Raw genomic sequence first — 25,722 nt, forward strand, 5'->3', positions numbered from 1 at the left:
GGCTCTCTTCCCCTTTGCCATGCATGCTGGAGGCTGCTCCTGGGATGGGGCCTGTAGGACCTGTGACTCCCGAGGCGTCTGAGTGACCCTGGCTCTCTTTGTGTCTGCAGACGGCATCCACAGCGTCACAGCCCTCTGCACCCTGCGTGTCACCATCATCACGGACGACATGCTGACCAACAGCATCACCGTCCGCCTGGAAAACATGTCCCAGGAGAAGTTCCTGTCCCCACTGCTAGCCCTGTTCGTGGAGGGGGTGGCCGCGGTGCTGTCCACCAGCAAGGAGGACGTCTTCGTCTTCAACGTCCAGAACGACACCGACGTCAGCGCCAACATCCTGAACGTGACCTTCTCGGCGCTGCTGCCCGGCGGCGTCCGCGGCCAGTTCTTCCCGTCGGAGGACCTGCAGGAGCAGATCTACCTGAACCGGACGCTGCTGACCACCATCTCCACGCAGCGCGTGCTGCCCTTCGACGACAACATCTGCCTGCGAGAGCCCTGCGAGAACTACATGAAGTGCGTCTCCGTGCTGCGCTTCGACAGCTCGGCGCCCTTCCTCAGCTCCACCACCGTGCTCTTCCGGCCCATCCACCCCATCAACGGCCTGCGCTGCCGGTGCCCGCCCGGCTTCACCGGGGACTACTGCGAGACGGAGATCGACCTCTGCTACTCCAGCCCGTGCGGCGCCCACGGCCGCTGCCGCAGCCGCGAGGGCGGCTACACCTGCGAGTGCTTCGAGGACTTCACGGGTAGGTGCCTGCGGCCTGCGGGTGGCCGGGCTCACCCGGCTTCGGACACGCGTCCCAGGTCACATGGCCGAGGATTTGGGGTGGTTTCCTCTGTCCACATCCCTCCAGGGAAAAGGGTCAGAGGACGGGCGCTGGGCCCAGGTGTGGGCTCCACGAACCTTGAGATGATTTCAGCAACGGCACTTTCTTTTTTTTTTTTTTTCCTGAGATGGAGCCTCACTCTGTTGCCCAGGCTGGAGTGCAGTGGCGCAATCTTGGCTCACTGCAACCTCCACCTCCCAGGTTCAAGCGATTCTCCTGACTCAGCCTCTGGAGTAGCTGGGATTACAGGTGTGTGCCACCACGCCTGGCTAATTTTTGTGTTTTTAGTAGAGAGGGGGTTTCACTATGTTGGTCAGGCTGGTCTTGAACTCCTGACCTCAGGTGATCCGCCGACCTGGGCCTCCCAAAGTACTGGGATTACAGGCATGCGCCACCCAGCCACTAACAGTGGCACTTTCTTAGCCGGCTCGGGACTTCCCGGACCGTAGCCCACGGCTCACTCCCTCCCCTGCCTGACTTCACCCCTGCTTTAGGAGAACAGGAGAGCAAGGTTGCCAGGTGAGATCTACTTAAAACCTGAGTGCACAAAGTGCCGGGTGTTACTTTTAAGGGACTTTCAGGTTGAAGTACTTCATTCCAGATTGCAAGCTTAATTGCTTAGTGTACAACACTGGGACCGGCTGGAAATCATTGAGCCGTTAATCACTTAAGTCTCGAAAGCTGGTTTTTTTCATGCCACTGTAGAAATTTCGTGACTCATCCCGCCGCCACTGAAGACACTCTTTCCTTGATGTCTCCTGACTCATCACCAAGATGAATTACTCCAAATGCAGCCAACAGTGCCTTTGGAGTAACTGGTGCATTTTTTAAAAAAAATAAAGAGCCAGCCGGAGAGCTGAACATGTCCAAAAACACACGTTCTCTGCACCTCGGCCACAAACCTTGCTTTGGTCTTTGATCGTCTGTTCCATAAATGATGGCTCGTTTGAAAAATGAGTTGACAGTGTCCCGGTGGTGAATAGTCTGGTGTGTGTGGTTTTTTTTTTAAAGCTCTTTGGGATTAGGCGGGATTTGGTGCCTACCGGAGGTAACTTTGAGACGCTTCCATTGACTGTGTCCTCGATTAATCTGTTTAATATAAACAGCTGAGGCATCGTTAGCTGCTCGTTAACAGCACCAGCACGTAGCACAAGTTTATCGAGCTTATAACAAGGGTTTGAGGTATTAGCAGGTATTTATCAGGCAGGAAGAGCTCCGGGAGCAGAGAGAGGAAGGACAGCTTCCGAGGTTCTCTGTGTCAGAAGTGGAGGGAAAGCCGCCACAGCGCGGGTATTGGCAGCCCAATGCGATGAGGCTCCCGGCTCGGACGCCCCGCGCCCAGCGCCCCAGGTTGGTGGCACTCTGGTCATACAGCGGGTGGAAGGAAGGCACCGTGGTCACCTGCCCCTTGGTGTTCCCACACCCGCTAGTCTGTGGCTGTCTGTGGGTGCCGTCTGGGTATGGGGCGCTTCCCCCAGCTGTCTCTCACCGAGTGCTAATCCTAAACTCCTGGCTATACCAGGGCTTGGCTGTGTGCAAGGCAGGCAGGCAGAGGCGGTGGGAGACCCCTGCCTCCCACAGCCCACACCTGCGTTGGGGTTGGGGTTGGGGCGGGGGAGGAGGAGGTAGCTATGACCAGGCCTGAACTGGGCCCCCTCCCCTGCTCTGAGTTTGAGTGGATTCCGGTTCTGTGTCAGCTTCCCAAGGTCCCCTTCCTCCCCTTTGCGCTCCTGGCCTTGAGTGGGCCGCTCCGCCTCTCTGAAGCACCTGCTTGGATGCAGCAGCAGCCGGCACGGTAAGCGTTCCTCCCACGAGCCAGTGCCGCCATGTGCCGTGTGGTCTGGGTGGGGGTGCTTCGCCAACTTTCCTGCTTCAGGTGAAGAAGCCATAGCCGGGAAGGAGCCTGTTGTGCTCCCAGGAGTTGGCAAAGGCGCCATCTTTACTCGGTCCGCAGATACTGAGTACCTACCGTATACCAGGCCAGCACACACAGCCAGGCCTCCCCCAGCGCATTCCGGGGGGTGACCAAGTTCACCAATTAGCCGTTGGCTAATTTCATGGGTAGAGGGGACCCTGTAAGCACCCCCCCCCCGGCTTTGTCAGATGAGCCAGAAGCCCTAGGGTGCATCTCGCGTGGCTTTGAGACCAGGCACCGCCAGTCCAGGCTGCAGTAAGCTTGGGCAGCGCTGGGTGGGGGCGGCCGAGGCCCCTGGGGATCCTGGGGCCTGCAGATCCCCCCGACGATGATTGACCCATTGTGGGGGAGTCCACCTCCTGAGATTCTCAGGTTTCCTTTTCATCAGGAGAGTCATTTTTAGAACTCTAATGACTGGGCAACGGCCAAGTCTGTCATCACCAATAAGACCCACTAACATGTAATGATTGGCATGAGACTAATTTGAATCTCTTTTGGTACTAAAATTATCATATGTATTTCCCTCCGAGATAAGGCTAATTAAGACTGATTATTTCTACTCCGTTCCTCTTCCTCTGTTTCTCCCTCTTTCCCTTTGAAGCGCTGCTTTTTCTGCGTGGAGGTAATTGAGCTCATTTATTCATGATGAAAGTGCTGCTGTCGTCACGGGGTTTTATTACTTGCTCCCTGGTAAGCCGAGCTCGGGGCCTCACGGTTGTGAGGTTGGAACCGGCTGCTGGAAGCCCCTGGCTTCCCGTGTTGCGGGATGGGAGATGGCAGGAGCTGGATGAAGGAAGTAGCCGTTAATTTTGGGAAAAGCTCAACGAATTTGATGCTGGAGAAAATACTGACAGCTCTCCCACGTCTCTGAAATCCATTTTGGTCTTAGAGAATTCTGTTCAAGACCCCAGTGTACGTGGCTGCCCCTGGGCTTTGCAGGGAACGGAGGGCTGCCGGCCACTCGTGGCATTGAGACTGTGGTTGGGGTCTGCAGCCATCCCATTCTCTGAAAGGGACAGGGTCAGGAAGACTGAAGGTCCTGGCATCTTAGATGTGCCTGGGACGCCCTCCCAGTTTCTCCACTCTGCAGAGGTTCGTGAACAACCATGAGAGGCAAACTCGGGCTTGTGTTCCTCGGTTCCCAGCCCGTTGGGCTTTTTGTAAACATTGTAGTTTTGCTTTCTGTTAAATTGCTCGAGGACGTGGGTCCAGACAAGGCCCTGTCTCATCTCCCCTCTGCACCTGCTGTCCCTTCATCTGCAACGTGTCTCCTCATACATCTGCCTGTCGTGAACCTCCCTCAAAATCCACTTCAGCAGCTGTCCCCTGCTCTGAGAAGGTTCTAGAAGTTTCCCGACCTCATCCAATGGATCATAGCCTCCCTTGAAGCTTTCTGGGTGCCTGCCTTTGTTGGTCCACCCCCACACTGGGTGTGGTTCACACACTTCCATGTCTCTGGACCCCAGGATGCCAGGAACTGTAGCTAATGGTCCTGTGTGTATGTGTATGTGTGTGTGTGTGTGTGTGTGTTTTGAGACAGCCTCACTCTGTTGCTCAGGCTAGAGTTCAGTGGTGTGATCTCGGCTCACTGCAACCTCCGCCTCCCGGGTTCAAATGATTTTCCTGCCTCAGCCTCCTAGGTAGCTGGGATTACAGGCATGCACTACCACCTGGCTAATTTTTTGTATTTTTAGTAGAGATGGTTGGCCAGGCTGGTCTCGAACTCCTGACCTCAGGAGATTCGTCTGCCTTGCCTCCCAATGTGCTGGGCTTACAGGCGTGAGCTATTGTGCCTGGCGGGACTATAGCTAATATTTAGTGTGTGTCCTGCTGTGCTGTTCACTGCTCTAGATGATTCCACATGTATTTTCTCATTTACTTCCCAAGGCAGCTCTGTGACCCCATTTTATAATGGAGAAACTGAGGTACAAGACATCAAACATCTAGCCCAGTGGTTCTCCCCTAGGGGTGATTTTGCCCCCACAGGGGACATTTGACAAAATCAGAGGACATTTTTTGTTATCACAGCTGGGGGCGGGGGTGCTGGTGGGATGAGGCCAGGAGCACTGCTTGACGTCTAGGGCACAGGACTGCCCGTCCCATGGCAGAGAACTGGCCTCAGTCCCGAAGGCAAGGACCCTGCTGCCCGTTCTGCAGCGGGTGGGGTCAGGATTCAAACCTGGGCATTCTGGCTTCTGAGCTGCAGCTGCAGGCCCTCGAGGGTGGAACGGCAGGCCGGGTTTACCAGCTTAGCGGATCCTTCCTCTTGCTTCATTTGTTTAACAGCATAATCCCAGCACTTTGGGAGACCAAGGCGGGTGGATCACGAGGTCAAGAGATCGAGACCATCCTGGTCAACATGGTGAAACCCCATCTCTACTAAAAATATAAAAAATCAGCTGGGCATCATGGCACGTGCCTGTAATCCCAGCTACTCAGGAGGCTGAGGCAGGAGAATTGCCTGAACCCAGGAGGCAGAGGTTGCGGTGAGCCGAGATCGTGCCATTGCACTCCAGCCTGGGTAACATGAGTGAAACTCCGTCTCAAAAAAAAAAAAAAAAAAGTCGCCTTCTGTGCTGGGCAGTGTGGGCCGGGCACGGTGGATCATGCCTGTAATCCCAGCACTTTGGGAGGCTGAGGTGGGTAGATCAGGAGAATGAGGCCAACGTGGCGAAACCCTGTCTCTGCTAAAAATACAAAAATTAGCTGGGCCTGGCAGCGCGTACCTATAATCCCAGCTACTCTGGAGGCTGAGGCAGGAATGAGCCGAGATTGTGTCATTGCGCTCCAGCCTCGTGACAGAGCCAGATTCCATCAATCAATCAAGGGGCATTGTAAGGGGCAGTGTGGAGCAGCTGGGAGTGGCTTCTCTGCTATTAACCTCACACCTGAGGGGCTGAGAGAACACGGTTCCTTCCCAGCAAGAAGCCTGACCTCACAAAATCGGGACTGGCCTTAGGACTTGATTTTGAATCCTGTGCTGCTCTTTTGCCTCCTCTCCCTAATTAAACTGTCACGACCACTCCTTGCTAAAATGGGCAGTACTCTCTACTGGTGACCAAGAGTGCCAGTCCAGGGCTCTGCTCTCCCTCGGCCTTTCCCAGGTGTCTGTGACAACCCAGGAGGTGGGGCAGTTGTCATCCCGTTCTGTCAACACCCAGGTGCACTCCTGGGTGGGTTTCTTTTCTTTCCTTATTTATTTATTTATTTATTTTTTTTGAGACAGAGTCTCACATTGTCACCTGGGCTGGAGTGCAGTGGTGTGACCTCTGCTCACTGCAACCTCTGCCTCCCTGGTTCACCTGATTCTCCTGCCTTGGCCTCCCGAGTAGCTGAGATTGCAGGTGCCCATCACCACGCCCAGCTAAGTTTTTGCATTTTTTGTAGAGATGAAGTTTCACTATGTTGGTCAGGCTGGTTTTGAACTCCTGACCTTGTGATCCACCTGCCTCAGCCTCCCAAAGTGCTGGGATGACAGGCATGAGCCACCACACCCGGCCAAGAAGTGAGTTTCACAACCATCCCTGGGAGAGTCGGATGCTCCAGACCTCCAGCCTCCTGCCTCTGGTCCCTGGAGGGTGTCCCCACACCAGTTGCAGATACTCCCTGCTCCGATCCTGCTTCCTTTCCCCGTCCCTCATCTCATCCCACAGGCTCACGGTGGATGCCCCAGCCCCACGTTCCGTCTCTCGCCATAGCCTGATGACTCTGCCTCCCCAGCCCAGCTCTTCTCTCTACTGCCGTCCCATCATGTTATCACCTTGGTGGGGCTTCCTCCTGCCCTCCCTGCTGCCCCCCCCACCCTGATGATCCCCTCTTCCTGGAGCACCCAGAATACCTGGTAAAACACACGTTGGTCGCATCAGTGCCGTGTTCAAGCCTTCCTGGGGTGACTGGTGCCCCAGTATGAAGGCAGTCACTGGATCTGTGGCACTCAGAGATCTAGCCTCACCCGTGGCTCCCCATGCACAGGTCACTCTGGCCCTCGGAAAGCATGCTGATTCCCCTCACCGTGGCACTTGTCCCCCCCAGCACACCTTCCTCAGGTCTTCCCTGAATGTTCCCTCCCTATCCCTGCTCCGCTCTCCTCCCTGCAGCCCCCACCCCTATGGCGGTGTTGGCTTGTCATTGTCACCTTTCTCCCTCTGCGCTAGATGCAGACAGCAGTGCCCTCTGCCCAACAGCACATGCCCACGGCCCAGCGTGGCACCAGCCTGCAGCAGGCACCATGTGCAAATGAGATGGGGCTGGCCTTCCCACCCCTCCACGTAGACCAGAGAAAATGCCCTCAGGGTCTGCCACTCATTCTGTGCTGTGGTCAAAGTCCCGCCTGTGCTGCCTCCGGTACTGAGCTGGAAGGAATGGGACTCTCCAAGAATGTTTCTTCCCTTCCCTGTCTCCTTTGTCCCTTCCCAGGGGACGCCAAGGTACGTCTGACTTTGTCCTGGCCGTGTGAGCACCAGCTAGGCTCCCATGCAGGGTCTCCACTTGTGCTGGTCACAGCTGTGCGCCGGAGCATAGACTCCCAGCTTCTGGCATTCCCAAGACGCACTTCCCTTTCTCATCTCTCTCCGCCCCGTGAGCGGGTGAATTGTCATCATAGTAACGCCTTCATCTTCGCATGGGGCACATTCCTGAGTGGCAGCTCTGATAGCACAGGAAGGGCAGGTTTTTCTGCAAGGTGAACGTCTTGGAGGTGGACGGCAACACGTCACTTTAACTCACCTCGTGTCTGGGTAAAGGCAGACCCGGGCGCCCCTCCCATGTATGCCAGTGGGCCGGGGCTGCTTTGTTAGGGTCAAGTTTATTCTTGATCCCTGCTTTTAGGACCTTGGGGCTTCGAGAATAATCTTCTTCCCCCAACCCACCTTCCCCCGACGGAGTCTTGCTCTGTCCAGGCTGGAGTGCAGTGGCACAATCTTGGCTCACTGCAACCTCTGCCTCCCAGGTTCAAGTAAGTCTCCTGCCTCAGCCTCCCAAGTAGCTGGGATTACAGGCATATACCAACACACGGGGCTAACTTTCGTATTTTTAGTAGAGACAGGGTTTTACCATGTTGACCAAACTGTCTCGAACTCCTGACCTCCTGATCCGCCCGCCTCAGCCTTCCAAAGTGCTGGGATTACAGGTGTGAGCCACCCACTGTACCCAATGGAGAATAGTCTTTTCCAGATTGCTGAGCTCAAAGCCTGCCAGTGGGGGCTGTCCCTGGGCCCCGTGCACTTGTGCCACCTGAATTTCTGGGGTTTTGGGTGCTCCCTAGCTGGGGCCTTAGCTTGGTTTGAGAATTGGTAGGTGAGTAGCCACTTGGGAGCACATCAGTGCTGCTGGCTTTGAGCTTTGTACCAACTCCCTAGGCTGGGACAATGACAGTTGTCCTGTGTGAGGGTCCTCTCCGTAGGTCAGGCTCCCCAGCTGTCCCTACAAGGGCCTCCTGGAGCCAGGGACATTCCGTGTAGGCTCAAGGACAGAGAAATTTTTGGATTAAAAATCACCTGTGTGCTCATGGGAAAAATCTTAAATTCTGGCCCTTCTCCGATTCTGTTGTAAAATGTGGACGTCACTCCAGCTGTGCGTTTTATCATGGGTTCTCTTATCAGAGTTGTGTGGTTTCCGTCTTCATGTGATATGCTCACCCACTCATTGATCCCAGCCTGCAAATTCTGCACTTTCAGATAAGGTCCTCGTTCGTGGTGAGCTGTGTCTTCACGCGGCAGAGTGACGTTTGCTCGGCGCAGGGTCGAAGGTGGGCTGTTGCTCACGAGGCTTACAGGATTAAAGCCTCACTCCCAAGTGTCCCTAGTAAAGTTGAATTAGTCCTGAAACCCAAGAGTTACTTATTCAAAATGAAAATCATCACATAACCTATAATTAAAAGCTCAAAGCAGAAACACAACCCTTTCTTAGGAAAATATGGTTTTCAGATATTCAGGATACTTCAAGTCTTCTCTTCTGGGTGCTTCTCAGGTCTCTTGCATTTGGCTTTTTTTTTTTTTTTGACAGAATCTTGCTCTGTCACCCAGGCTGGAGAGCAGTGGCACTTTCTCGGCTCACTGCAAACTTTGCCTCCTGGGCTCAAGCAGTTCTCCTGCCTCAACCTCCTGAGTCGCTGGGACTACAGGTGCAGGCCACCAGGCCTGGCCGATTATTGTATTTTTAGTAGAGACAGAGTTTCACCGTGTTGGCCAGGCTAGTCTCGAACTCCTGAACTCGTGATCCGCCAGCCTCAGCCTCCCAAAGTGCTGGGATTACAGGTGTGAGCCACCGCGCCCGATCACGTTTGGCTTTTTCTACAGAGTCCAGGTTTTGAAATCCACCATGTCTCTGGCACGTTCTTGTGAGGCTGGGGTATTATTTCATTTCTAGGCAACTCAGTTCTCTATTAAAATCGTGCTGGGGGATCGGGGTGTGGTTAAATGTAGCCAGATGTCTCCTTTTCTCCACGAAATTTCTTCTTCCCCCAAAGCTGGGGCTTTTGATAAACAGAATCAGGGTCCTGCGTGGGGTGTGCAGGCACAGCCCAGCAGCACTGGGGCCCAGCACGGTCCTCACACTCGCCCTGCAGTCCTCATCTGGCTTCTGTGAGCTTCCCGAGGCTGCCGTAACCGGTCAGCACAAACTGAGTGGCTGAGGACGACAGAAATCTATTGTCTCAAGCCGGGCACGGTGGCTCACGCCTGTAATCCCAGCACTTTCGGTGGATGAGGTGGACCGGTCACTTGAGGTCAGAAGTTCAAGACTAGCCTTTGTAATCCCAGCACTTCAGGAGGCTGAGGCAGGTAGATCACCTGAGGTCAGGAGTTCAAGACCAGCCGGGCCAACATGGTGAAACTCCATCTCTACTGAAAATACAAAATTAGCTGGGCATGGTGGCAGGCGCCTGTAGTCCCAGCTACGTGGGAGGCTGAGGCAGGAGAATCGCATGAACCCAGGAGGTGGAGGTTGCAGTAAGCCGAGATCATGACACTGTACTCCAGCCTGGGAGGCAGAGTGAGCGCCTGTTTCACAAAAAAAAAAAAGAAAATCTATTGTCTCACTGTTCTGGAGGCCAGAAGTTCAAAACCAAAGTCCCTGCAGGGCTGTGCTCTTTCCGAAGGCTTTAGGGGAGGATGCTTCTCGGCCTCTTCCAGCTTATGGGGGCCCTGGGTGGTCTCTGATTGACAGATGTGTCACTGCAGTCTTCACCTCTGTCTTCACACTGCGTTCTTCCTGTGCACGGCTGTCTCTGTCCAGGTTTCCCTCTAATTGTAAGGACACCGGTCACTGGGCTAGGGCCCACGCTGATGACCTCATCTTAACTTGATCATATCTACAAAGATCCAATCCAAGTAAGGTCACTTTCAAGGGTCCTGGAGTTGGGAATTGAGCGTATCTTTCTGGGGTCTCAATTCAGCGCTGGGTGCTCCTCAGCTGGGGAGCTGAGGAATTTGGGAGTCAGGGCCTCTGGCGCTTCTCCCCAGCCTTCCTGTCGCATGTCGGCTAGGGCCACAGGCCGCTGTGGGGCGGGAGGCAGGTTTCTGTTTGGTGTGTTTACCTTTGCAAACTCTAAGAATGGGAGCAAAGTGTTCCCCACCTCCCACCTGGACAGCTTGGCGGTGGGCGAGCTGAACTGGGTGTAGAATGAGTCAGTGAGGAACAACTGTCTGCACAGAAATATCTTCCTACAGTTAGAAAAGTGGCTGGAGCCATCCTGGCTTACACACTGAAATCTTGTTTCTACTAAAAATACAAAAAGGTAGCCAGGCGTGGTGGCAGGCACCTGTAGTCCCAGCTACTCGGGAAGCTGAGACAGGGGAATCGCTTGAACCCGGGAGGAGGAGGTTGCCGTGAGCCAAGATTGCGCCACTGCACTCCAGCCTAGCCACACAGCGAAACTCCATCTCGAAAAAAAAAAAGTGGCTGGCAGACGGGCCACACGCAGTGAAAACCTGGCTGTGGTTTAAAGCGCACGTCATTCCCAGGACTTCGCCATCTGCGCTGTTGAGCGGAGATGGGGCTGCCTGGCCGGGCTGGCAGCAGGCCGTGGGCGTCCGTGTATGCGCTGGAGGGATGCCGCTTCTGCAGACAGTGCAGGCTCCGTGAGTGCCGGGCTGGGCTGGCGTGTCGAAGGCTCCAGGAAGACTGACCCAGGAGCAGGCGTGCTGGATGAATATCAGTGGGGGAGACCAGGAGAAACAAACTCTGAAAGATGGAAGAATGGGTGCGAACTGTGTCCAGTTACTGGTGGTTAGCACTTGCGCTGCTGGAGATGGCTCGGGAGTCTTGCTGTACCTGAAGGCAAATTGTACTCGCTCACTCACCCCTGCATGCGTCTCCTGTGGCCGCTGGGACATTTCCACACACGAGGGACCTAACGCAGCATGCATTCATTCTTGCCGTTCTGGAGGGCAAGAGCCCGCGGTTGGGGCCTGCGGCGGGCTGCTCCGCCTCCCCTTCGTCCCCCACTCCGACCCTGGCTTCCACCATGGCAGCACCTTCTGTCTCTCGCCCTCCCGCCTCCCTCTTACAAGGTTCCTGGTGATGACTTTGGGCCACATGGGCCCCGTGTCAAGATCCTCGGTCACACCTGCAGAGTCCCTTAGGCCATGTTAGGTCACACATCCTTGGCTTTCAGAGACGAGGATGTGGACACCTTTCGGGGTCCATTATGTTGCTAACCACAACCCTGGCATTCAGTTGGCGCCTGGTAAATATTTGTCAAAGGCGTGAGTAGCGAGCAGGCGTCACCTTCGGTGCTGTGGTGGGGGCCTGGCCATGACCTGGACCCAGGGCTGCCGGGAGCTGCTGGGGAGTCGGAATTGAGCCTCTGCCCTGAGAGCAGTGACCCAGACGACCTCGGGGGAGAGTGTTCTCTGCTATCTGGTCCCCTGCCGGCCACCACTTTCAAGCCTTCTCTGGTGTGGACGGACAAAGCCGCCTCTGTCCTGCTCCTGGGGGCTGGGGGCCAGGTTAATTGCGCACCTAAGGCCTGCCAGGTCTGGGTGTGGTGGGGCTGACCTTATCAGATGGAGCTGGCCGGGCATAATGGGGGTAGGCTTTTTATTCATGAGGGCGGTTCCTTCCCCCCAACTCCAAGTGATGAATTAAGAATTCGTGCTGGCTTGTTCTGGACATTGATCTGTCCCAGGGCACTTCTGTCCCGGCCCGCACTGGTGTGCAGGGGAATTTGAAGCGTTGGGGTGCTAAGCAGCCTTTCTTCATGATGAGTGGGGCTTTCACTAGCATTCCAGCTGAGCCCGGGACGCTGCTTTTCGCAGTTGGCACTCTTCCCTGTTTGCTGATAACACGCTGGGCACACCCCTTCCAGCCCTGCTGTACTCAGATGCCTGGCTCACCTTCCTCAGTTGTCTTTCCGTGCCCAGCAGGAGCGTGGCCAGACCCTGCCCCACATCCAGGATCCCAGCCTGCCTCCTTCCGAGGCGTGGTGGGGCCGGCCCCCTCCCTACCACCAGGAGCCAAGTGCTCAGTGGGGTGCCAGGCTGCGCAGCACCCTCTCCCCTAGGTTCAGGACCCAGGCCCATCCCACCCGCAGGTCCCACCTAACCCCACTCTATGTGGACGAGGCTGTTTCTAGGCTGTGCCCACCCCCATGGTCCCTGGAGAAAAGCAACTACCCTCACACCTGTAATCCCAGCCCTTTGGGAGGCAGAGGCGGGTGGATCATGAGGTCAGGAGATTGAGACCATCCTGGCCAACATGGTGAAACCCCGGCTCTACTAAAAAATAACATTAAAAAATTAGCTGGGCCTAGTGGCGCATGTGTGTAATCCCAGCTACTCGGGAGGCTGAGGCAGGAGAATCAATTGAACCCAGGAGGTGGAGTTTGCAGTGAGCTGAGATCGTGCCGCTGCACTCCAGCCTGGCAACAGAGCAAGACTCTCTGTCAAAAAAAAAAAAAAAAAAAAAGGCAACTACTGAGGCCTGGAGGGCACAGGGGAGCCCTGCCTGCCCCACCATGGCACTGTCTTCTCAGCATGTACTGGGCCTGAGGGCAGCATGAAGGCTGTGTCCCCCACCCCAGGACCCAGGAGTGTTGGTGTGGCCCCGGCTGCTCTGCACAGGACCCACCACCAGTCTGCCTCATCTCTGGTCCTGAAGGCCTCCTGAGCTCCCACCAATGTCCTTCTGAAGAGGGCCACGTCCCTGGCCCACTCCCTGGCTTGGAAGGACCCTGGCTTTGTTTTGAGGGGTTTGGAGGTGCCTTGCAGGGAGAGCTGAGATGGGATTCTAAACTCCAGGGTGGTGCTGGGGCCACAGGGACACTCATGGCCTGGTCGTCAGCAGGGCTGACCGCCCCCTAAGTGCCAGCTGTGTGTACCCCAGGTGTGGTGGTCTCCAGAGCCCTGGGGTTGCCCTCCCCACCAGTCTTGGCAATCAGGACTTTCAGAGTCTCCTTGGGCCCAGGAGACGCCGTGTTCCTTTGGCACAGCAGGTCCTCAGGCTGATACCTTCCAGGTGCCACAAAACCCAGGGAGTGAGGGGTGTTGGATCTCTGGTGGCTCCAGGTCTGTGTGGGCTCTGGGAGATACTGGGAGGTTTCAGGGTGCTGCTTCCTCAGAGGATTGACCCCAGAAAAGGGTTCCTGCTGACTCTGGCTGGTTTCCTCGGTGTGTTCTGGGCCTCGTTCTCTAGAGCTGCTGTGATAAGTGATCACAAACCAGGGCGCTGAGAACAGCAGCCATGCCTTCCCTCAGTTCTGCAGCTGCAAGGCCCAAATCGAGGTGTCGCCAGGGCCGGCGTCGCTTCCCGGAGGCTCTGGGAAGAGCCCCCCTGCCTCCCCAGTGCCTGGAGGCCGCAGGCCTTGGCTTGAGGCTGCCCGGCTCCAGGCTCTGCCTCCCTCTTCACGGCCTTTCTTGTTTCTAAGCTCCCTCTGTGCTCGTTTTATGCCAGTTCATGTTGTGATTGCACGAAGCCCACCTGCTCATCGATCGCCTCATCTCAAGATTCTTAAGTTCATCGTTAAGGGCTGGTCAGGCAGAGAAGACCAGCCCTGGACAAGCGCAGCTTCTGCAGCGCCAGGCACTTTTGCCATATGAGTAACATTCCCAGGGTGCAGGAATTACGATGTGACACAGCCTTTTGGGGGCCACCATGTAACCCCACCACAGGATGGGTTATTTGCTAGTCTTGCCCCATCATGTGTGTCATGGAGAGGGAGGTTGTAGGGAGCCCCTCCTCTGAAAGGCCGTGTCCACGAGTGTGATTCCAGGCTGGGGTCGCCTGGGCCCGCCGGGGCACCCATCCTTCAGGTTCGGCAGGGTTTCCAGCCCCTGCATGTAGGTGACTCCCGTAAGAATTGCTGCAAACCAGTGGATCAGTGGGAATTGGTGTTCTTTGCTGCTGGAATGCGTTTATTTTTTTTTAATGGGTGTGTCTGGAGACCTGAGAATTTGCTTCAAAGACACGAAGTCATGCAGAGAAGGCCAGCCCCGGACAAGCCGCTTCTGCAGCGCCGGGCTCACCTGGCCTCCCCCTTCCCAGCTCCCTCCTTGGGGAGTCGGGGTCTGGGCCTTTCCTGGTAGCCTTGCCAGGTGGGGCGGGGCTGCCTGTAGGTGTGACTCGGGAGGGATTCCAGGTGCAGAGCAAGCCACCAGGAGGTGAGAAAGTCAAAGCATGAAACCCAGAGGCAGGCATGGGTGCTCACAGTGGTGCCAGCAGTTCCAGGTGGGAGCTGGGGAGGATGAGAGGGCGTGGGACAGGGAGGGGTGAACAGAGGGGGCCTCTAGTCTCAGGAAGGCAGTGAGGAACAGGGACCAGTAATAGTAACCTTGCCCTTGTGCAGATGCATAGCTCACAGCCGTTCCAAATGAGCTCTTCCACCCACACCAGCCTGTTAGTGCTGGGGAATGCTCCCGGCCAAGTGAGGCAGAAATCCCTTCCTCAGGGGATGGATTTACAGCTGGGGAAACCGAGGCACCAGCCAGGATCTTGCTCAGGAAACCTCTGTCTCGACAGCGGTGCCATGGGTGTTTGGAACGGGGTACTGAGGCCCCTGCAATCCTGCCCCCTGGGTGCCCCCTCCTATAGGGACATTTTGGAGGGGGCACCTGTCCAGGGAAGGCAGTGAGGTGGACTCATTCTCTGGACCCACTAAGGTGGATGCAGACTTAATTCCATGCAGCTGTGTGAGCTAGCACGAGTTACTGCTCTGAGCCTTCATGCACTCACGTGACCAGCCAGGTGCTCAGGCCGGCCTCGTAGGGAAGGTCATGTTGATGGCGATGCTCACCTCTGGAGGAGGTTGCTGGGAGAGCGCTTTTCATGTCCTCGTCCCCAAATGTGGACCTGGGGATAGCAAGGGTCAGAGAGCGCCATGTGGCCCTGCCCTTTCTGTCTGTCCCTCCGTCTCTCTGTCAGCCTGCCCGGCCGGGCCAGCTTAATAGCACGTCACCCTTTGTAGCTCTGTTGCTGGACAGGGGCTCCCATGGCTGGGGCCTCTGCTGGGCTGGCTTCTTCCTGGGGCTGCTTGCCACAGGGGTTCTGCGGTCCCCGGAAGAGGCAGGTGCTGACTGGCCGTGGACTGCTATACCTGTTCCCCAGGCTGCAGCCACCTGGGCTTCTCTGTGCAGCTCCTGTGCCCGGCAGGGCCTCGCTGGCGTGGGACTCCTGTTTCGGAACAGGAAAGGGCGAGGGCTTTGGCTCCACTGCTTTGCGGTGGGAACCAATGTGCGTGCGTGCGAGTGTGTGTGAGCACATGAGCCGTGTATGTTGGAGGCTAGAGATACTTTCTCAGGTTTGGTTGGAATCTGGTGGGGTGTGAAGGGCTTGGCCAGGAGCCCCAGCAGTGCCCACCCTCTCTGATCCTGACCGGACTTTGATGGCTGCTGTGCCTGAATTCTGCAGCCTGACCATCCTCTCCCCCTAACCTCAACGCCAGCACCCCTTCAAAGCTTCCCCCTCCACTTTTCCATCTGTTGTAAGACTCTTCATGTATTTTTGTTTTTTTCTGAACATCTGATATTTTTACCTAGATGGAAACTCCCTGCGGGCAGGGATCTGTTTTGTTCACTCTTAAAACCCCAGTGCCTAAAGATGGCCCAGGCCAGGCAGGTTTATAGATGGATGAGTTGGTGGAAAGGGTGGGCAGGTGATTGCAGATGAGTGGGTGGAAGGATGGATAAATGGATGAATGATGGATGGTTGGATGGATGGAGGTGTGATGGGTGGGTGATGGACAATGCATTGTTGGATGGATTTGTGGGTGAGTACATGGATGGATGGAAGGGTGGAGGGTGGGTGAATGAGTGGCTGGGTGGGTATATGGAAGGGTAGATAGTGAATGGAAGAACAGATGGACAAATCCATGCGGTGTTTTATAATTTCCGACATACCCTCTTAGAAATGCTGTAACGTTCTTTGCCTCCTGCCTTTGTGCTTTCTCTGGTAGTGAAGTTCCTGACCTGAGCCACGCTGTTGGGTTGTGTCTCAAGACTGCGCCTTCTGCATCCTCACGTCCAGTGTTAGGACCGAGCTCTTTGATGAGGCTTTGTGCGTTTGCGTGAAACGGCCTGACTTTGAAATTGTTCCGCGTTCCTGTTCCCGGCCCTTCCACTCACTTCTTCTTCTCTCTCTCGTGTTTCGTGTTGATCTTTAATTCTGCATAAACTGAGGCTTCAAAGTGCTTGAGTTTTACCATTGCGGCCTTTGGAAATTCTAGTTTTTCTGGTTCAAAGCCCTTAGCTCTTTCTTAGGACCAGAAAGGAATTGTCTTTTTATTTATTTAAGAACCTAAGTGGTCAATCTTTACATGCGCCCTCCACTCCTGGGGCACATTCCCAGTGCGTTCCCAGCCCTCCTGCAGGTCCTGAGGTTCTCTGCCTGCTGCGCCCCTCTCTGGGTGCACCCTGGGACCCTCTCTTCTTCCGGCTCCTGGAGCAGCCCCCCTGGGGCTGGTTCTGGGGCTCTTGAGCCAGGGGTTCACATCAGTATCCCCTTGTGTGGGACCTCTGCCCCCACCTCCATGCCCTGTCTTCCCTGGGCCTGTGCCTGGCCCCCTGCCAGAGCCTCCATGTAATGACCCGGAGGCCCTCTGGACACCCTGTTTCTTCTTCACAGACCAGGGGCACACCCAGCACCTGGCCCTGCCTGTGGCAGGTGAGCTGTTTGCCCGAAGCCTTGTGAAACTAGGGCTTTTATGGGAGCCCCTCAGGCTGAGGGTTGGTGGCTCTGGCGCTGGGGTCTCTGGGCAGGCAGGGAGGGCAGTGCACCAGCCCCAAGCCTCGTGTGTGACAGGTACCCAGTGGCGGGGCAGGTGCGTGAGGCCATGAGGGCTGGAGGGGGCCTTGGCTTCTGGGAGCTTTTATTTTGTAGTTAAGAATGCTTTCCTGGCCTGTAATTCCAGCACTTTGGGAGGCCAAGGGAAGCAGATCACCTGAGGTCAGGAGTTTGAGACCAGCCTGGCCAACATGGTGAAACTCTGTCTCTACTAAAAATATAAAAATTAGCCAGGTATGGCGGTGGGCGCCTGTAATCCCAGCTACTCAGGAGGCTGAGGCAGGAGAATTGCTTGAACCTGGGAAGCAGAGGTTGTAATAAGCCGAGATTGCATCATTGCTCCAGCCTGGGCGACAGAGTGAGACTTCATCTCTATTGAAAAAAAAAAAAAAAGCTTTTCTGTATGGGGCTCCACATCTACAGCCATAACCAGGAAGCTGAGTCCTGTGTCCCTCCCATGGGGAGAGGGGGAGCTTGTGGGGGGCCGCATGTGTGAGTGAGCACAGCAGTCAGTTTGCCCAGGTAGACTCTGTCCTTGGTGTAGGAGGCGAGGCTGCCATTGTAATGGGGTTGCAGAGTACGAGGGAATTCTCCCCAGATTTGAATGACTTGGCAAGCCTTTGACTCCAAGTGGAATCCTAGGGTATCAAGAGAACACCAAATTTATTTTGAATGAGAATTCTTAGGAAAGGAAAGGTAAATCCTGATAGTGAGCATATCTGAGAACATTGATTTTTTTTAAAAGAGTATGTTTTATAAAAGCTGTATTAGAAAATACACAGAGCTAACCCAGAGCTCACTAAATTTAACCCGAATTTTTTACCTTTAGATGATTTTTAGCATTGGAAACTATCATATCACATCTGTCTTCAACTGAGTGGTGGTGGGAGGTTACAAATGCAGCTAATTGGGGATTCCCCCTGAGGACTGGCGGGGAGCAGCCTCTCCAGATACCTTGTTTAAACAGCACTGTAATCACTCGTGCTGACAACCAGCCCCTCCAGCGGCCTGTAAACAGTCCTGTACGCCACTCATGCCTTCCTTAACTTACCTTCTGAGCAGTGCTTTGCTGCAAATGCTTAACCACCAACCCCAGGGGGAATCCTGAATTGGCCCCGTTTGTAAACACTCTCACTATGGCTGGAGGTGCTGGGAGTCAGCCCTAAGAACCCACAGACGGCCTTCCCAGGCTGGTCCAGTTCATCCAAATCCCAGTTGCTCACAGTTCTTGTAGCCCTTTATTAAAAAAAAAAAAAAACACAGTTTTAACTATAAAAGTAATTCGTTACATCAACACCTTTCCTGCACGATTTGAATCAAAGACGTGAATTATGCAGGTTTTGTGGCTTCGTGCGTTAAGTGCCTGGCTTGGAACTGGGGAAATCCTGGTATTTTATGACTGCGTTGCACTTTCCAGCGTTTGTCAGTACCTACTTCGAGGGGACCTGGCTTTCCCCAGGCAACCCCCCTTGCCAGGTGCTCAGCGTATGCCCTGTACACACCAGGCATGTATTGGGCACTCACCGTATACCTGCCAGCCTCGGACTGGCCCCAAACAGACCCTGTCACTGCCAGCACAGAGCTAGGGAGAGAAACACACGAGGGAATGGTCACACAGGCAGGGCTGGATGTGGAGCTCCTGGGGCGCCTGCTAGAGAGGGGAGATTTGGGGTCCATGAGAGCCCCCAAGGGTGCCCTGAGCAGGCAGGCGGGCCAAGCTTCCTGAGAGGGCAGTGCCCAAGGTGGAGGACAGGCACTGTAAGGGACTCGAGTGGCCTCCAGGCACTGGAAAGCCATGTGCAGAGACCAGGAGAGAGGACGTCTCTCACTAGGTGACAGATGTGACCGCCTGCAGAGTACACGCAAGGCCATGAGTCGCAACCTGGGAGGAGGGAGACAGCGGGGCCGGCACAGGCCAGTGAGTGTGGTGTGGAGGGGGCTGGGCGCCTGGCTGGGGCTGGGCCACCACGCCCGGCTATTTTTTGTATTATTAGTAGAGACAGGGTTTCGCCATGTTGGCCAGGCTGGTCTTGAACTCCTGACCTCAGGTGATCTGCCTGCTTCTGCCTCCCAAAGTGCTGGGATTACAGGCGTGAGCCACCAGGCCCAGCCTTAGTTTTTATTTTTGAGATGGAGTTTCGCTTTTGTCGCCCAGGTTGGACTGTAGTGCCACGATCTTGGCTCACAGCCTCTCAGGTAGCTTAGATTACAGGTGTTCTCTACCACGCCCAGTTAATTTTTGTCATAGAGACGGGGCTTTACCACTTGGCCAGGCTAGTGAACCCCTGAGCTCAGGTGATCCGCCGGCCTCCGCCTCCCAAAGTGCTGGGATTACAGGCATGAGCCACTGTGCCCAGCCTGGTGTCTTTCATAAGAGGAAGGAGAGTGAGATTTGATGGCCCTGTGAGAACAGAGCAGAGATTGTAGCAATGCAGCCACAAGCCAGGGACGCCAGGAGCCACCAGAAGCTGGGAGAGGCAGGAGGGACCCACCCTGCAGCCTCCAGAGGGAGCTGGGCCTGCTGATCCCTTGATTTCTAGCTCCTGGCCTGCGCACTGTGAGGATGGATTTCTGTAGTTAAAAGCCTCCAGTTTGGGGTCATCTGTTTCAGCAGCCACGGGAAACGCATGCAGCTACTTTCTGAAAATGAAAACAAACAAAAAACTAAGCAAACACAACATCTCAAAAAGCAAAGCAAACCAACAACTCCATGGAGATTCGTTTCATTTGCAACATACAGAAAGGAGCAAGACCTTTCAGACGAAGGACTAACTTCTGTGCTTGGGTTCGCTGCATTCTCACAGGTGTTAGCCGCCTGTTGATCTCCAGTCTCTGCACAGGCGTCTCCCTTGGAGGGGCAGGACAGGTTTGTGTCTGTCACCCTCCCTTTCACGGGGCAGCCTGAGGACACTGGGGGCCACTGGAAATTAAATTTGGAAGCAGGAACGGCCGGGCACAGTGGCTCAAACCTGTAATCCCAGCACTTTGGGAGGCTGAGGTGGGCAGATCATGAGGTCAAGAGATCGAGACCATCCTGGCCAACATGGTGAAACCCCGTCTTTACTAAAAATACAAAAATTAGCTGAGCATGGTGGCACATGCCTATAATCCCAGCTACTCAGGAGGCTGAGGCAGGAGACTCGCTTGAACCTGGCAGGCAGAGGTTGCAATGAGCTGAGATCACGCCATTGCACTCCAGCCCAGGCAACAGAGCAAGACTCTGTCTCCAAAAAAAAAAAAAAAGGAAGCAGTTATGCCACTGTGCAAGTTCAATCAAACCTTCCAGATACAGACAAAGCGCTGCCTTCACTCAGGGCTGGGCCGCCTTTCCCTGGCCTTTTAGAGGAAATCCCAGGCTGCAGGTGAGAAGCCGAGCCTTCCAGCCCTCGGATGAGGGGAGTGTGAGTTCCGACCCAGGGCAGGTGGGACCGGGAAGCTAAGTGGGGGTCGGGGGCCTGGGCTTTACTTTTCTCTGGGAGAGCTTGAGCCCCACGCCCAGCCTGAGTTCTTAGTACCCGGAATAGGCAGAGGCAGGTGTGGGAAGGGCAGGGCTGGGCCCCACCGGCCCTTTGTTTCCCGACCCGGTTGGGTGAGTATACCCATCCCCTCACGGCGGCTTTGTTATTCCAGAGTGTGCTGTGCTTGGCCACTGGCTGGAACTTGGAAAGCAAACACTCCCAAATGTCACATATTTTAAAGGTAGAAACAAGATAATTTGAAGTGTGTAAGGGAGGAGAAATATACCTTAAGCTTCACGCTTCCCGTGAACGCACAGGATTTATAAAGGCCAGCCGCCCACCTGGACAGGCGGCCATGAGCACTGGCTTGCCTGTGTGAGTGTGCAGGTGGGTGTGCAAGTATGCACCTGTGTGTGACAGGATGTGAGGTGCATTCGAGGGTGTGTCAACCTGTGTGTATGTGTGAGCACCTGTGTGAACAGATACTGTACTGGAGCGAGCATAGAAACTTAACACCAAAACAAAAGTATGCCAAATTATATGGGTACGTGTGTACATGTGGGAGACATTGTGAGTGTGCATGTGTGAATAAGGTCAGCAGTTCGAGACCAGCCTGACCAACATGGAGAAACCCCGTCTCTACTAAAAATACAAAATTAGCTGAGCGTACCGGCGCATGTCTGTAATTCCAGCTACTCGGGAGGCTGAGGCAGGAGAATCGCTTGAACTCAGGAGGCGGAGGTTGTGGTGAGGTGAGATCGCGCCAATTGCACTCCAACCTGGACAATAAGAGCAAAACTCCGTCTCAAAAAAAAAAAAACAGCATTGTGCAAACGTGTGTGCAAGTGCATGTGTGCACATAGCCCGCCTGCAGGGTGGCGGGGTGTGGCACCTGTGGCGGGCTAACACCTAGTAGTGGGGAGTGGTGGGAGGTCAGCCTCCGCTGGTGATGGGAGTCTGGACGAGGGTCTAGGGCTGCCTCCTCTCTGGCTGCTTTAACTCTGAGTGGGGTGGGAAGCCTCTCTGTTCCCATTTCCCTGGGAGCAGCCCCTGCCAGTGCGGAACAGGTGGGTGGGATCCTGCCCTGACTTCTGGGGTGGAGGAGAAAGCACTCCCTGGCCCGTGCCTGGCTCTGACCTGGGCGTCAGCTTTGCTGCCTGCAGGCCCTTGGGATTACTGGTGTGGAGGCTGTGCAGGGTCATGAAATTCAGCAAAAGGTCAGCCATTTCAGCCCTGCTCATTTTTGAGACAGCTCCATACTGGAGTCTGGAGTCACCTTGGCTTAGCCAGTTACATGTTATTAGGTGTTACCTGGTCTTGAAGACAGGGAGATGCCTGGGGGAAGCAGAGGGAGAACTGGATCCTTCAGAAGCACCATTCACTTTTGATGACTGTTACCCTCATTAGAAATCAGCTTCATTTGTTCCTCAAAAGCTCATTCAAAGCATTCCCTTGGGGGCTTGCTTTCCTAATACTAAGGACTGAACTCACTGAAATCGGCAGTGGCTGAGGTTGGCCTCCCTGAGAAGCAGACTCCAGGCCCCAGCTTAGCAGGCAGCAGGTGTGGGGGGTTTCAGGAGCTACGTCTGGGGGCAGTGAGGGGCCCGGGCAGGGGGAGACTGGCTGCCTGGCAGGTATACCAGGCCTTGGGCACCCCACGGTGTGCTGCAGAGCTGGGATGGCCCCTCAGGGGTGGCCTGCGTAGGGCCATCTGATGGTCACTGTGTCCACACTGCCCATCCCTGGATGGGGGCCGCCCCAGTGAGGGCAGTGGAACTGGGCCAGGAGGTAGAATCTGAGTGCAGGGTCTCAGCTAGGAGCCATTAGCATTCCACGCCCCAGAGCCCAGTCTTGGAGGGGAATGGTGGGGGGTATACCTCAGCACCCACCCTTGATAGCACCTGGTTCCTTGTTTAGTTTTAAAAGTGGGTGTTAAAGTTTAATGTTCAGTGTCTAGTCTTTTAAATTTGCCAGTTGTCTCATACATAACTGCTGTGGACAGAATTGTGCCCTCACGAATGTCTGCATTGAAGCCCTGTCCCCCACCAATGTGACTGTATCTGGAGACGGGCCCTTTAGGAGGTACTTAGGTTGAGATGAGCTCTGCCAGAGAGGGTGCCTTCCTCAAGGCCAGGAGTTTGAGACCAGCCTGACCAACATGGGAAAACCCCGTCTCTACTAAAAATAAAAATACAAAACTTAGCCGGGTATGGTGGTGTGCGCCTATAATCCCAGCTACTTGGGAGGCTGAGGCAGGAGAATCACTTGAACCCAGGAGGGAGAGGTTGCAGTGAGCTGAGATTCTGCCACTGCACTCCAGCCTCGGCAAAGAGTGAGACTCTGTCTCAAAAGACCCAAAAAAGTCACTTGTGTGTCGGGTAGTGGCTCACGCCTGTAATCCCAGCATTTTGGGAGGCCCAGGCAGGTGCATCATTTAAGGCCAGGAGTCAGTCGGGTTTTCTTTCAGTAGCTGACTCTGTGGCTGGGGTGTGCCCGGCGTCCTCGAGGGGCCCGGGGGCTCTTCCCTGGCTGCTAGGTAACCTCCTCCCTGGTGTCTTCCTCTCACCCCCCAGGAGAGCACTGCGAGGTGGACGCCCGCTCAGGCCGCTGTGCCAACGGGGTATGCAAGAACGGGGGCACCTGTGTGAACCTGCTCATTGGCGGCTTCCACTGCGTGTGCCCCCCCGGCGAGTACGAGAGGCCCTACTGCGAGGTCACTACCAGGAGCTTCCCGCCCCGGTCCTTTGTCACCTTCCGGGGCCTGAGACAACGCTTCCACTTCACCGTCTCCCTCACGTGAGTGTGCCTCCCGCCTCGTCACACAGGTCCCCTTAGGAAAGGGGTGAGCTGTCTCCATGCGCCCGTCCTTCTAGATCGTGATGTCTGTGTCCTCCACGTGTGGCCTTTGACAGTTGAGTACCTCCAGGCCAAGCGTGGTGGCTCACACCTGTAATCCCAGCACTTTAGGTGGGTGGATCACCTGAGGTCAGGATTTCAAGACCAGCCTAGCCAACATTATGAAACCTCCATCTCTACTAAAAATACAAAATTAGGCCGAGTGTGGTGGCTCACGCCTATAATCCCAGCACTTTGGGAGGCCAAGGTGGGCGGATCTCAAACCAGATCATGAATTTGAGACCAGCCTGGCCAACGTGGTGAACCTCCGTCTCTACCAAAAATAAAAAATTAGCTGGGTGTGGTGGCACGTGCCGGCAGTCCCAGCTACTCTGGAGGTGGAGGTTGATGCAGGTGAATTGCTTGAACCCTGGAGGTAGAGGTTGCAGTGAGCTGAGATTGCGCCACTGCACTCCAGCCTGGGCAACAGAGTGAGACTCTGTTGCAAAATAAATAAATAAATAAATAAATAAAATACAAAATTAGCTGGGCATGGTGGCACATGCCTATAATCCCAGCTCCTTGGGAGGCTAAGGCAGGAGAATCACTTGAGCCAGGAGGCGGGGGTTGCAGTGAGCCGACATCGCACCATTGCACTCCAGCTTGGGCAACAAGAGCAAAACCTCTTCTCTGGCATGGTATTGGGTACCTGTAATCCTAGCTACTCGGGAGGCGGAGGCGGAGGTTGCAGTGAGCCGAGATCACGCCACTGCACTCCAGCCTGCCGATAGAGTGAGACTCCGTCTCAAAAAAAAAAGTTAAAAAATTTATATATAGTAGCTTTTCATACTGTGGGCGTGCATGTGATATTTTGATAACCTTATACAATATGTAGTGATTAAATCAGGGTAATTGGAAATTCATTACCTCAAACATTTCTGTTTTCTTTGTATTGGTAACACTGCAACTTTTTTATTCTAGTTTTCTGGAAATATGCAATAAATTATTGTTAACTCTGTTCCCAACCATGCTATTGAATACTAGAATGCATTCCTAGCCAGGCGCAGTGGCTCACGCCTGTGATCCCAGCACTTTGGGAGGCAGAGGCGGGTGGATCTCCTGAGGTCGGGCGTTAAAGACCAGCCTGGCCAACATGGTGAAATTCTGTCTCTACTAAAAGTTCAAAATGTAGCCGGCTGTGGTGATGGGCACCTGTAATCCCAGCTACTCAGGAGGCTGAGTAAGAGAGTCACTTGAATCCAGAAGGTGGAGGTTGCAGTGAGCTGAGATCATGCCACCGCACTCCAGCCTGAGTGACAGAGACTCCAGCTCAAAACAACAACGACAAAATAAATTTATTTCTACTGTCTGTATCCCTTACCCTCTTCTCTTCAGCCGTCCCCAGCTTCTGGTGACCACCACTCTCTTCTCCACCCCCAGTAATGTTTAATTAAATGTGTGCACAAGAGAATGCTATGCTGCTGCTGGTCAGATTTTGTATTTCTGAGATTATTGTACTGGACAGTGATTTATGAGCTATGTGACGGAGGCTGAACAGTCAGAGCTGATGCTAAATCACAGGGTTTTGTAGGGAATGCCGTTAAAAGTAAAATCCTAAGATGCCTCCCAGGCTTCCAGGGCAGTTCCACTTGGGGAGCGGTGGGGCTGCGGGTGGGGCCCTCTTGAGACTCTGAGAGCCGCGGCGAGGGGCCGGGCTGGGGGCGCCTCGCTGCTTTTGTTTCAGGTGGGTTCTTTCACTGCCCCTTCTCCTCTTTCTAGTTTCTCTTTGCCAAGTGCCCGGGCTCCCAAGTGGGCTCCGGGCTCCATTCCCAGCTGCCTGTCATCCCCCCAGCCCTTTGTTCCTTCCTCCTGCTTCCCCCGGGGCCCCGGTCTGGCCTTGGTTTCTGTTTTCCAGCCTTTCCTCCTCCTGCTTGGGTTCTCCCGACCCTCCGCTCGGCTGTAGGTCTCATCTTTATTTCTCCATCCCCAGCGGTGGAGGGTGCTTGCCGGGGGAGCCGTGTAGGGCTGCTTGACACTGACCTCGCCCACCAGCCCCCATCTGGGTCCAAAGGGAACCCCACAGAAGTGAAACGTACCAAAGTGAATCAGGTGTGACCCAGGGGCTGGGTCTCGGAAAACAAGCCTGCGTTGAGTTGGTCCCAGTCTTCATAAAGAGCTCTTCTCCCGGCCCGCACAGTGGCTCACACCTGTAATCTCAGCACTTTGGGAGGCAGAGATGGGTGGATCACCTGAGGTCAGGAGTTCGAGACCAGCCTGACCAACATGATGAAACCGTGTCTCTACTAAAAATACAAAAATTAGCCGGGTGTGGTGGTACATGCCTGTAATCCCAGCTACTCAGTAGGCTAAGGCAGGAGAATCGCTTGAACCCGGGAGGTAGAGGGTGCAGTGAGCCGATATTGTGCCATTGCACTCCAGCCTGGGCAACACAGCTAGACTCTGTCTCCAA

The 25,722-nt window shown here is 54.9% G+C and overlaps 1 protein-coding gene across 5 annotated transcripts in view; it reads left to right on the top strand.

Annotated features, from left to right (window-relative positions):
* CELSR1 (cadherin EGF LAG seven-pass G-type receptor 1) overlaps positions 1–25,722 on the top strand; it is a 179,705-nt gene that overhangs the window by 73,389 nt on the left and 80,594 nt on the right. For all 5 annotated transcript variants that reach the window (XM_017529446.2, XM_017529445.2, XM_017529444.2 and 2 more), the window contains exons 2-3: positions 111–749; positions 22,991–23,213. In XM_017529446.2, the coding sequence (XP_017384935.1) occupies positions 111–749; positions 22,991–23,213 (862 nt within the window). The remainder of the gene's footprint in view (positions 1–110; positions 750–22,990; positions 23,214–25,722) is intronic.

Source organism: Cebus imitator, unplaced genomic scaffold (genome assembly GCF_001604975.1).
Source record: "Cebus imitator isolate Cc_AM_T3 unplaced genomic scaffold, Cebus_imitator-1.0 Scaffold59, whole genome shotgun sequence".
Taxonomy (NCBI): Eukaryota; Metazoa; Chordata; class Mammalia; order Primates; family Cebidae; genus Cebus; species Cebus imitator.